Source organism: Helicoverpa zea, chromosome 23 (genome assembly GCF_022581195.2).
Source record: "Helicoverpa zea isolate HzStark_Cry1AcR chromosome 23, ilHelZeax1.1, whole genome shotgun sequence".
Classification (NCBI taxonomy): Eukaryota; Metazoa; Arthropoda; class Insecta; order Lepidoptera; family Noctuidae; genus Helicoverpa; species Helicoverpa zea.
The window spans coordinates 1691941-1706199 of NC_061474.1; the positions used below are offsets into that span (position 1 = coordinate 1691941).

Genomic DNA, 14259 nt, shown 5'->3' on the forward strand with positions numbered 1-14259 from the left:
CGATATAGGGACTCATTTTTATACATATAGATAAATTAAAACATAAGTCAAGTTTTACCTAGAAATGAGCTACTTTCTGAAAGCGAGAGGGGCTTCCAATATAATATTGTTATTAACTAAACAAGCTTTATCTAACTAACATCCATAACATTTTTATGAAACAAAATCTCTTTTCCCGGTAATAATTCGGGCTGATAAACGTTGTTAGCTCAGACCCCATTAACAAAGGGTCCTATAATATTAAGCGGTGTACTGATGTTAAGTAAACCCATTACAGGAGCGCTTTATAGGAAAGATACGCGCGTACATAATGTAACACGTCTTGAAACTTAAATATTCATATTCTTGGAGCTTCGAACATGTTTTGAGGACAGAAGGACTAGCAACTGTGTGATGGGCACTTTTAGACAGAAGAAATTATTGCTCTTTCAATAGAAATTTTGTAATTAAAGTTGGCATTCATAATAAACTGAAAAAAAAGCAAAGAAATAAACTCTACTACATCATCTAAAAAACTCAGCTACAGTCTACAATACAGGTTTGGATTTGAAAATTATTTCGCAACACTAGTTCTAAAAGCCCCATAATTATAGTTCGGCCATTCAGAGAATGCGTTCCTGACACGTCGCGATTGAACTGACGACGTAACTTTGCAATGGCGTTGCAGTTACGATAAAAATATTTTTGCTGGTTGTTTACCGTTTTAACAATTGAGGAGCATTAAAACAACATTATTATATCAATAATCAATGAATGTTATTACGTCGTCAGTTCAATCGCGACGTGTCAGGAACGCATTCTCTGAATGGCCGAACTATAATGTTGGTAATTTTGCAACAGTCAAGAAATACTCTTGAATACTACATTAATCTACTTAGTAATATATTAATTCAAAGTCAATCCCTTGATGAGGAAACAACACCAATCCTTCTGAACTTTACGTTAAGTATAATCCTGAACAAAAAAACACTCGACAAAGAAGGGTGGCCCCTTTTCATTGCTTTCTACGGACTATTTATAACAGAATTGTGTACTAAAAGTGTATGTTTACAGTCATCGAGTGTTACCACGTTTACGGTCGCGGCCGATTGCGACAAAAAATGCTTGTAGGGCTGTTAGTGGGATAACTATAAAACTAAGTTATGATTGTAAGGGTCGTCGTTACGGTAAAGTTTCATTTGTTATGTGACAAAGTTGGTCGACCTGTTTTATTTCAGAACATTTCTGTCCGTAGTATAATCGAAATGTTATTCAAATGTAGTGAATAATCATACCGATGTCTTTAATATTATAATTGATTCTGTTTAATCTCATTACAGATTTGATTAATATGCACATAAAATAAGACGTTTTCAGGCCATCATCACTCTAAGCAAAATATACAAATGAGACCAAAATTAAATCCACAAAATTATTCAGCGTCGTCGAGGAATCTAATATAAGTCAAATTTTCGGTTGAAGATAATTTATAATGTTACAAATTATTTGGGCTGTGACAGCCCTATGCCGCCCTGAAACACCCATCGCGATGTAATAAGTAGGGACATCCTCCCACTACACTAACTGTGCCCATAAGAATTTAAATTTAATGCTAAACGCTTATTGAATATCTGAAACTTGTACTCAATCGTTTTATGTATACTTTACGCAAAACGAATCAGATGAAGTATGCAAATTGTTTGATCCCGTAACAATTGCACTGATAACGGTCCGTCTCGAAATTTCATTTCATTTTATTATAAAAGGTGAAGGAATCTTCAATTGAATTGCGTACGAATCGAAAAATGCCTTTGAGTAACTCTCTTTTAAGAAAAAGTGAACAAAAATGGCAAAGAAAACCGCTTTCTTTATTTATTTAAATCACTTAAGTCTGCGCGCAAAATTATGAGCCGAAATCCTTTTAGTAAATTTTTGTTTCGTTTGTGGTCCCAAAACAGTTCCTTGGGTCAAATCGTGCATTTTGACAGAGTTTTTGATTGAATTTATTAGAGAACTCTGTATTATTGTGGTCTTTAGTTAATAATCGTAACGTCGATAATATAATTTGAAACTGAACTGTGAAGTTTTACAAACTTTTCTATCAACTGAACTTGTAGTGTGATTCAATCAAACGCCAACCCAAAATCAACTTATCCTTGTAGAACAAAACATAGTACTATAAGTCAGTTTTTTACACAAAAACCCCGATCGAATCGCGACAAGTAAACAACTAGCTCCTGAAACTCGATATAGACTACATTTGTGTACACAGTGTATCTATAAATGTTTCACACTGTCGTGAGTGCTATTCCGAGTACAAATCAGATGCACAAACAGGGAGGGAAATAATTTCCATAAGTTCAATAGATACGCACACAGGATTATGTGACGAAACTTACTCGTATAAGTTTGGAGCGGTCTGATTTATTATGTTGTTGCAATGCTTATTTTGAAGGTTGATGTGGACTTAGTTTTTGATGAATGGTTTATTTTCAGAATTATATTGTGCCAATTGTGTGTTTGTTTTCAAAGTTAGTAATAGTGTATTTTAAACATGTCGGACGCAAGAATATCATATCCCTAGCAGCCATTATCCAGCTGCGAATTCTCTATTCGATCGTGCAAAGAATTTTGAAAATATGATGATTAGGCAGACAGAGGAGGAAACACGAATTTTCGGCCAAACGCGGTAATTGAGCTCATAACCCTGAAAACAGACACTCATGCGTCGCCATTAAGATCGTCATATAGATAGCTTGTGCAGTAATTCGTTAATATCAGCGAGACGGACATTTATTATGACATTCCCTCTTCAAGTGACAAGAGGAAGAAAATTACTGTCAGACATTAGTTACAATTTGTGTGGCAATTTGTGCACAAAAGTCTTGATGAAGATCGTTGCGAATTTAACAGTTGTGCGTAATGCGACTTAATGAGGGTGTTTGATTTATGTTTTTGTTGGTGAGTGTTCGATAATGAAAATTCTGGGATGCTTATTTAATTCTGGTCACGTTTCAGAAGGTCGTCTTGTGCTGGTCCCTGAATATAATGCTTTACAAGTCTCGTATAATGTGGCGAGCGGATGCAGGGACCGGGTGGAATAGATGTCCTCGAAACACTTCGTTTACAACATAAGCATTTGAATATTTGATCGTGCCTCCCATCTGCTAACTACCTATCGAAATTTTATCCGTATCTTACGTGTTTACTACACGCTGTTATGAAATTTTACAAGTTATCAAAGTTGATATTCAATTTTATTCTACATCCGTTAACAGCCTAACAGCGGTTTATCGATTAAAGTTCTGTTATAGCTAAACCTTAAAATAACGCAGCAATATTGATCAAGACAGAATATTGAAGTGGCCAGGCTGGCACTATTCTCAAGGGAGAATGTGACAGTCTAGAAAGGGGACGAACTTTATGAGAAGTTAAATTTAAAATCTATATGTTATGGACCAAGTGATAAATTGGGCAGTATACATAATGCCCGGTCATTATGAAAAATGCCCAATATGAGAGTGCAATTTGATAACAATTATCTAAATAATCAAATTGACCGGGCGCTATACATATTGCCCGTGATCGTTTGGGCAAAGTAGTACAAACATATTTAATTTCAATTTTTTTTATTGTTATTGCCATTTAATTTAAAATAAACTAAGTATCAAACGCTATGCTAGGACAAGTAGTCCAATTAGGCAGGTCCAACTTCGAGAAAGAGGTCAACCGCCGAATCCAACTCGGCTGGACAGAGTTCGGGAAACTACGCAATGTCTTTTCGTCCGACATGAGGTATGTGCCTCAAGACGAAAGTCTTCAACCAATGTGTGCTACCAGTGATGACTTACGGCACCGAAACGTGGTCTCTCACTATCGGCCTCATCTCAAAGCTCAAAGTCGCTCAACGAGCTATGGAGAGGGCTATGCTCGGTGTTTCTCTACGTGATCGAATCCGAAATGAGGAGATCCGTAGACGAACTAAAGTCACCGATATAGCCCACCGGATTAGCAAGTTGAAGTGGCAATGGGCAGGCCATATTGCTCGCAGAGCAGATGGCCGTTGGGGTCGTAAAGTGCTGGAGTGGAGACCACGGACTAGCAAGCGCAGCGTAGGACGTCCACCAACGAGGTGGACAGACGACCTTATAAAGGTCGCCGGAAGACGCTGGATGCAGGTCGCCTCCAACAGGTATCTGTGGAGATCTAAGGGGGAGGCCTATGTTCAGCAGTGGACGTCCTATGCCTGAGATGATGAAATATCAAACCACTTAAATAATCAGTCTCATGATTTGGATTAATTATGAAGGACTTCTGCCTTAAAAATTTACTAGTTCTTGCATTTAAAAGTAAAGGAAAGTCATATTAAAAATATAACAAAAAATATTATTAAAAAAACAAATATTTTACAACAAATATTGTTTTATAGAAATTACTTAACAAAATAAACTAAAGTTTAAGCAATAGACTTATTATTTGGCATAATTAATATCTTCTCTTAATAAAAGTAAAATGAAAATATCACCGCGTAAAATATAGCTTTTTTATCAAATTGCCCAACTGTCATGTAGCAATATAATAATGCCCGTGCAATGTGATAAATAATGAAGTTAAGATAGTTATTAATCATGTGGCCCGATAAAGCTAGACATTATTCATAATGCGCGGGCATTATTTATAATGCCCGAATTAATCACATGGTCCATAACATATACACTTCAAAGAAAACTCAGTGTTGTCGAAACATTTTCAATAACAATTTATGAACAACTGCAGCCATTATATCGGAGTTTCGCAATAGAAATCTTACAAGTTAATTTTCCGATACCATTAAGCTTTCGGTGTTCACGTTCACACATTTTTCCAAGCACGTCAGTCAATTTATTCGGAGTGCCATTCAGACCTTTGAAAGGAGTTCAATAAGGTCAACATGTGACCTTCTATGGCGTCCCCTCCCGACATTTTCACTTACATACGAGAAATGAATACCTTTTGGTAATCGCCTACATACTAACCAAGCATAATCTACACACAAGTATTGATAAAGTTTCTGGACGTAGTAGCTATTTATTTCTGTCCAAAAGTGTCGCATCGAAATCTAAAACTAAATTCAACTAAATTCAACTTTGTCCCGAAAAACATGACAAGGTACATGACGGACAAGTCAAAAAATATTGAAACTGTTGCAAGATACGTAGCAATTAAAAAGGCAAAACTAAAATGTATTATTTAAAAACATGGCTGCCCTACAATGCGTGCGTCGGAAGTATTCACATGGGAAGCTTTGATCGTTATTTTTTATTTCTTTTTTAAACAAACGTTTACGTCAAACGCACGCTTGTGTAAATGTACTTATGGTATTTGTACAGCGAATGTTGAGTCTATGTTGAAAAACTTTGTATTCATGTTTTGTCTAACCAATGCATTTTACTTTCATTCATTGTTACTTTTTCTATCGTCATTTGTATTAGTATCATGTACTGAAGTCTATTGTAGATTAAGTACCTATGTAATGTATGGCTCTTGAAATACACTTATGCTTTGATATTCTATACTCTTACTAAGAGATCAATTACATGAGCAGGCATATGTCAGTCAAGGCATTTACATATTGCTGGTTCATATTATCAGGTGTATCATTACCTTACTAATTAACCATAGCATCACACTTGTTTAGCATCATACCAATTGGAAAATTTCACTTCTTGTGTTTAAGTTCTATGAAAAAGGCGCAATCTGCTTGCCATTGGGCACATAGCCAGGTCCTAGCACGTTACTAAGAAAATCCTGCTGGAAATTCCCAATAGTCACATCTTGTACTTCTTCTATGCTTTCAACGATAATATTGATATCATCCTCATCATCTTCATATCAGCCAATTGCCGTCCATAGATCTATCTCTCATTAATTCATTCTTCGGCAATAACAGTTGTTTTCAAATCATTCACACTGCGTACCCATCAAATAACATAATAGGTTTGTCGACAAAACTTTCAACAACTCAAACAGATAGTCTAGGAACAATAAATTTTCACAATGGCAAAACGGCCGCTGAAATTAAACAAACATACAAACGTACCTTCCATTACTTAATTAATATTAAAGGTTGAAGTGGTTACAATGAGTGCGCGGACGTACGTACTTTGAAACAATGGGGTCAATATGACGTTCATAAACTACATTAGTTATATTTTGTTTTAAATTTTATACGGATTCTTTATTAATAACTGCATCTACTAGTCCAACTGGATGTTTCAGTTTCGCAATTTATCATTATTTATGTCACTTACAAGTAGGATTTTTTAAGACAAAGTTTCTAGCTAGCAACAGTATGTTTGAACCCTTAAAAACAGAAAAGGGAAGTTTAAATGTACGCAATGATTTCATTCAATTACTCTTAGATTTTCTCTGGTTAGCCATAATTGTTCTCAATTTTCAGCAGCCGACCAAAAATGCCACAAAACACGAGAGTTAACTTAATTCTCAGTAAGTGGTAGAAGTTTATATGTTAACAAACTACCTACCAGCCTTACGCAGAACACAATTGAGATATCCATATCTCTCTTTTCAATTAACACAGGTTAATTAAAACAGCCTCCACCAGTAATTATAACTACATAAAATGATCGTTCGGCGCTCCCCGTATATACCCACCCTATTACCACAACGGAAACCTACCTACTATGAAACCTATCTATGTAATAATACGATTCGAAGATAGAGCTAATATTATAAATGCTAATTGATATTTCATTGTTAAACTTTCACGCTTATACTGTTGGATCAAATTAGGAAATTGTTTCGGAGACAGAAGGGCCTATGAATACAGACACATCACAGGCTAGTTTTGATTAGGGTGCTTGAATTAGTTTCTCCAGTACGGATAAATAACTAAGCTGATACGAAAGGTGGAATAATCACTTCATTACCCCAAACTTCAGCTAATGAAGTTAATACACCTACACAAGCTATTCCCAAATCTGATGATCAGGTACCAGAAGGATCTACAGTCAGACAAAACTAATAATAAACTGTAACCCTAGACTCAATATCAGGTCGATCCACGAGTCCGTACCTTGGCATTGAACGTGAGCGACATAGCAATAAGCGTCGGTTTTCCTTCAATGCTCTCTCAGAAAATAAATGTGCCGTCCGAGTATTTTGACGAACTTGCTTTTGACCTTGTTTGGGCATTATGGAAATATTGTACTTACTCAAAAGTGCTCATCAATTGAGTTTTGGAAGACGAGAGTATAGATTTAGATTTAGAAGCTTTTAACAACGAATGATTCGGGATAATTGAATGACCGTCTGAAGATCTTCTTACTAAAGACTAACTACAAACTTGCGGTTGTTTGCCTTTAGTCTGAGAGCCTATTTTTTACGAAATTCACTTCACAATCGTTAAAACTGAAAGCAAGTTCCCCATCTATCTCTATCACGGCACTGGAGTGTGAGGGAGAAGTTGAAGCGAGCAAATGAAAAATACTTTGGGACCCGCCATCCAAGAATGTTGGGTAATAGAAATTTAATTCAGAAGAATTCTCGAGAATACACGTGTTTCGTGTTATTGGCCATTGGAGTTTTATTGTTCGACATTACTTAGCATTCCAGAAGCTATGTGCAAAGGTATGCTGTGTTCAGGAACTTGAACAGAGCCACCAAGAAGAAAAATTCTAATGGCACTTTCGTTTAAGTGTAAGGGTTTCATCTCAGCGTGAATACAACTATAAAACGTACCTAATCAGACGAAACCGTTGAAAGAAGACTCGTATGCCGTACCATTATTTACATATTTAAAGTAAGGTTGAAATCGGCTTCAGCGATCTTCATAAGCTTGAAAAGGTAAAAACACAAGTCCTACAAGCAATATAACTTATTCAACATTTAGCCCCTGAGGCATCTCAAGGAACAGTTGAACAAGCAATGCACTCTGGAACTCACAAAAGCAATTAGCAAGTCCATTTTGCTTCTAAACTACGTCGGTATAGTGACAACTTTGCTTGTGCCATTTGTGGACACTATTGTTATAATTTGGGATTTATTTTCTACACCATTAGAATTTTGGAAATGTTGATGAAGCAGGATGTTTTGCCGACAAGTTATTATTTAGACCGTTTTTAAAAACCATGAAATAGAAAGAGAGACGATTTGTGACTGAATGTTAATCTACACAGAATCATGTTATGTATCTTTGAAAACATAATGCAATGGTGTCAAATATTTTGTGTAGTATAAAATTTGGAGACTACGAACTAGCCCAACCGTCAATTCACTACAGAATTCCTAATAATAATTCTCGGTTTCACATACTCTAGAATACATTGGCATCACGCAAGTAATAGACAATACCTATTACGTATAGCCTAAGACTTAAGTTAAAAGCTACGTGTCAGTCTTGTGCTAGTTCAATTGTGAGCTAGTTTCCAGATCACTGCATCTCCTGTGTCCGACTAAGCTTGTCAGCCTCGTTGCGTACGTTTTAAAAAGAAATTCTCTTTAACCAGACATTCTTTTAGCTTTGTCTACGATTTATGTCTAGGGGAAATTCTTTTTCGTATTTGAAAATTCTCATATGCTTGTTACTTTCTAGATATCAAAATGATGAAAAGAAATATACTTAATGTCCATATGGCTAGAAAGAATGTAACTTGTGTGGTGAAGAAGAAAAAAATCTTTGCTGACCCCAAATAAAATTAGGATAAGATCAGGACAATAATGATGAACGACATATCCTTAAGAATGCGTGAAATATAAAAGAAGCAGAATATTTTACTCAACCGTGTGAAAGTGCCGAAAAAATATGTTATCATGAACGCTTCAGAATTTCAAGCTGTTTTTATATTAAAACATAACCACGGCTGAACTTTATAGGTCCTAAAACCACCGAATGAACATCTGATCCTAGACTTAACGTCGTCTATGTTATGTGGTGTGTATAACTTCCACTTAAAATACGTGATCCAGTTTCATGCAGTCAGCTTTAAAGATCGTAAAGAGTTAGTATCTGAAAGACTTCCATGAAGCTTTTATCATCAACACTTCATATTATACCAGTAGTTTAAAGAAAAAAAAAATAGGTTCGTTTTTTGTTCAGTTCAACGATCTACCGCGCGCTGTTCAGATTTGAAATTCTTCATTTTTAGATGGTGAATTTACCGCGCAAGGTTATAGGCAACTTTTTATCCGGATGGGCAAAGAAGAGCTAATTGGACGCAGACAAAACTGCAAACAGAAGCTAGTGTCCTAAAAAACCTGTACTTTAAGCACAGTATCCAAACGCTAGGAAATATCTGAACGAAAACTGAAGCGGAAAAATCCATTAGGCAATGTTCCCACTCAGCCGTTTTACATAATTTATGATAACGAATACTGGACCTCCTTTTGACAATGAATAATATCCATTGATCTTCCAACAGCTTTAGCCGTCAAAGGGCCAAAGGACGCTTCAGGTGGCAGACTGCAGCCTCTGTGTAGGAAAGGTTAGATTTTTAGCTGCCCATATTCAGCTTTGGAGCTGGTGGGTAATAAATGGGTCCTTTAAAAATACTCCCAAAATTATCAGAGATATAACTAATGTTAAAAAATCCGAGACAGTTTTTAAATGTTGCAAAAAAGGACATCGATTAATTGATCCACGTGAAAATAAAGAACACTGAGATCCGAAACTCAATCATAAGATCCAATAGACGTTCGACCAAAGTTGAAACTTAACGAGGGGAACAATCGATAAAACGGAAATTAGAGTACAATAGCGAAATGGAATACGGTACCAAATCCCCACCGAACTTGATTACATTTTAATTGCCGCCAACTGAAATTGATACTTTGTCTTCGTTGTGGAAAGTTAAAAACTCAATTGAATTTTAAAAGGGCTTGGAGATATTGATACTAGAATCTGGACCTTGTGATACAATGTGGGTGTTTAATGATATTAGAATGTCAAAATACCAAAGTACAAAAGACCTTGCCGTATTTATGAGGGTGTTTATTTTTGCCACTGAAAATTAATTATCAAAGTAAAAATATATCAACACTATATATTTAAGCTTCGTAAACAAATATTATGTAAAAAGATTAACGTTAAGTCAATCACTATTTGCACCCATTTCGGAATAAATCCAAAATCAATTTACAAGTAAGCATCATTAAAAGTGTAATCGATAAAACCCGTTACTACACTACTCGATATGCAATACGATTACTGAGAAACAAGCTAAGAACTTAGCGAAAAATTATACTCTTATCAAAATTATTTTCTTTTAGACAGGATGAAAGACTAAGTTTATCCTGAAGATAGGATCCCAAGCTAAGCTTTCTTCCTTTAGTCTTTTCATTATTTATGTATCTATTTGAAAAAAACAGACGAAAGGTCTGGAACTACGAAACGATTGCACAATATTTATAAGCGATTTTTTTATCACTTTTTATCTAAACCGAACGTCAGATAAAATTCTGTCTAGACCCATCTTGGTATTGGAAAAATCGATATTAAAATTTCGACGATTTGGATTTCCAAAAATTAAAAGCTAAAGCTTAAAGCTAAAGCTTAAAGCTAATTAGGCTCGGAATCAATTTTAAAAAAATACGTTTTTATTTTTCATACGTGTATGACATTCCAATACCAAAACAAAAATAGATTAATAGAAAATTGAATATTATACAATATAGACGCAATGCTAAATACTATCATTGTAAACATTGACGTAATAACTCCAGATTTCCTATACATATTTTAATTTATTAAATGTAGGTTTTGCGGTTAGCAACTATTAATATTTTTATATTTTTCCCGTATTACAGGCATTAAGGTAATGAACTATTTGAAGCTGGGAAACTCCCGTCCTTACCTACTGCATAAAGTTAATAATAATATCTTTATTTTCATAAATATTTGTCGCATTTCCGCATGTATATGCAACAAGCAATTACTTTATTGTTGCACAAAACCCAACTATTTCCTTTTGTCTATGCTATTTTTATATCGAAAATCAGAACACCATTTTGGATTTGGAGCTAAATAAATAACCCCTCGTGAAGAATTTCCATTGCTTCAAGAACCAAAAAATATAGGTACGTCAAAAAAATACAATCCACAATCGGAAACCAATCCAGAAGATAGAACCAAAGGTTCGTTCCGAATAATTTCGTCGTCAGTACCACACAGCCTAAGCCAGGAAAGCTATAAATGACAGTAGGCTCCATAAAACTGAAGTGTTTGTCTGACTACCATAACAGATATTTATGATCTTGTTGAATTACCAAGGGAGCAAAAGGAAAACAGGACAGTGTAATAATACAGATATCCATTTGGCTGACATTTCTAATACAATCTACATATTATGCGACTAGCTTCCCTTGGTTGTTTTAGCAGTCTCCCTCAATGGATGGGTTATCTAACATTGAAGGAATTTTTCAAATCGGACCTGAGATTGCCACGTTCAAGCAAATTAGTATAGACTGGTAGCTTAAAAACTGGCCCTTATGTAAGTATGCCAGGGAACCTTATTACGCTAAATAGATGTCCGTGAAAAAGTGCACAATTACTTTCTGTTAGTGACATAGCAACCACATGTCCAAGCAGATACGATAGATTCTGATAAGACAAGGAGTTCAGATATACTCAGTTCGAGAAACGTCATCATCCGCAATGATAAACCAACATTGATTGACGTTATGAAAGAAAGACCGAATCTAAAGCTGAAGCACCTTAGACAAGTTTATTCTAAAGAGGTGTAACTCCATTTATTAAAATTTCAAGGTGTGGACGACGATAATCGCTCATAGCACAATAGCCGTTCATATGAAATGCCCCTAACTTACCAGACAATAGTCCCTCCCATAAACTCTGCACTGAGTTAGGATTTTTGGGAAGACATAGAATGGTTAAGCCTCTTATCGACCCACGCAACTCCTGGCTGGGTCACCACAATAGTTCATTCGGATTTGAATTCAGGAGATCTTTTGGTTTCGTTCACAGGCTGATTTTTGGTTTCCGTTTCTATGTAAGGGTCTCGTGAACCCATTTTTACTGTTGTGTATTTTTTTTACATCTTCGTCGATTTAAATAACGAGAATGAAAAGAGAAAATAGATGAATAATTCTTCAAGCGTCTTCGGAATACCGATCATCTCCAGGCCTGAACTATCTTAGAATTAAGTTTCCTGTATATACATATATTCATTCGCAAGCAAAAGGTACGCATCAATCTTACTTTTAAAAAAATAAAACACTTACCTATTTTTGTTTTTATATCTAAACATTGTGATATGTGTGGGAACTGAAGGATTTTACGCCACTTCTTGCTTTTGCCCTTATTGCTATCGGAACCTCCTGAAACAAACAGAAAACGTACTAAGTATTGTTAAAATAACAGATTTGTTTATTTGCTCTGAACATTTTTGGGAACAGGAAAAGGAAAGGGGCTATCTCTGTTTTTGTTTATTTATATTTGTAAATCATAACATCATTATCATCAGCATAGTCTTTTGTAAAGTTGGCTTGGGCTCCTGGTCGAACTAGATATAAAGTACCAGTGTTGTACATGGAGCTTGAGCTTATTTGACCTTCTCAATCCAGTAACTCGGACAACCCTGCGGTAAGATCCATTGTAAGACCGTCTGTCTTCTGATGAATGATCAGCCACAGTAGTACCGACTGTCAAAATGTTCAAATAAAAGTCAGGACCCACCAATACAATGAGCCTCCCGAAAAGCACAATAACTCGTCATAATATCATACTCATCCACAGACCGACCTAAAACGTCTAATTCGACGACTACAGCATACTTAACATAACATAAGTTAATTATATACATCTACACAAACTAATACCGAATTCACTATCGATAAGTTTCGCTCTCATTGTGTCTCGTTTCAAAATGCTGAAACAACCGACAACAATGCAAATTCATTACGCTAATTAAAAATAAGTCTATCTTGAAAACTTAATTGAAAATGCCACTGAACTCAAAACACCACATGAAAGTAGGAAAATAATTAAATTAATGAAACATAATACTTTCAATTCAATTTATCAATTAAATTATGACGATTACAAATGGCTAACATGTCATACACGAGCACACTTTCTCTAGAATATACAAGTTTTATCATAGAGATTATAATCAACATGTTATAAAAGGTGTTCTAATTAATCTTTGATCACTATCTACACCGGGGCGGTACTTTGCTGAACTAATTACACTTTTTCCTAATAAATTAAGCGACAATATTCATGTTGCGATATCAAAATTATGTCGCATAGAGATTGTGAGGTTAAACCACCTCCCCCTCATGGAGCACAAAATGATGAACAGAGATGTCATAACGCAGAATATCCCAAGAAAGTAGCGCGCCAAAATCTCATACGCTTTCTTTGGAACCAACCTATTATTTTCAAAATAAAAACACCGATCAGTCAAGACCAATCTTTGACAGATTGGTTTTGATTTGACAAGGAAACCACACGACTCGTTCTAGTAACTGATCACGCCTATCGTACGTTACATTAACCTACACTGTAGGTTAATGTAACGCAATGTGTCCTACAGGATTGCGCTTGACCTGCCTTCCTTATGGCATCTCCGCTATCTTTCCTTCCTCCGTGCCACCCCTGAACTGGTGAAGTGTTATCGAGTATTTGACTCCAGATTTTCGAGAAAAAGTATCATCAAATGTCATTGAGAAGGCTACTTTATCGTAATTTTATCGATTTATCTCCCAATTAACCTCGTTATTTAGCGTCAAGGAGGGATGAATCTGGAGTAGGTACTGTGAGAGATTTTGAGGTTAAAAGATCTTCCTTCAGAATCTTTTAATATGAAATTGATATTTTTAGTACCTATACACCCTCACTAAACGCATCATACTGTTTCTCAATAGTTTACTATTGTTTTAATAATATTATTATTATTCACATTAAACGTATGAAATAGGTTGTCGTCCAACTGAACTTTCTATTCATATGGTACGTATGTGCATCTGAAAGTTTCATTTCAGAATATCTTCTGATAACTCAATACCAGTAGGTAAATCATATTTATTAAATGATTGTTTTACCTGCTTGTGCAAACGGTAACTTTCAGAGTATTAATTATTATGTTCATTAAAATATTTGTCCGTACGTCAATTGTCGTCAATGACGATTTCATTGGCAGATGTAAATTAGCGAATGATATACTTAATAATATTCAATTCAATATGTATTGAAAATATATTTGTATTGAACAAATATATTTTCAATTGTTATATCATATGTTCTTATATGGTTAAAATATG

The 14259-nt window shown here is 35.3% G+C and overlaps 1 protein-coding gene across 3 annotated transcripts in view; it reads right to left on the minus strand.

Annotated features, from left to right (window-relative positions):
• LOC124641780 (G protein-coupled receptor kinase 2) overlaps window positions 1–14259 on the minus strand; it is a 74472-nt gene that overhangs the window by 40241 nt on the left and 19972 nt on the right. For 2 of the 3 annotated variants that reach the window (XM_047179990.1, XM_047179987.1), the window contains exon 2: window positions 12217–12312. In XM_047179990.1, the coding sequence (XP_047035946.1) occupies window positions 12217–12312 (96 nt within the window). The remainder of the gene's footprint in view (window positions 1–12216; window positions 12313–14259) is intronic. The other variant, XM_047179989.1, reaches the window with a different exon arrangement.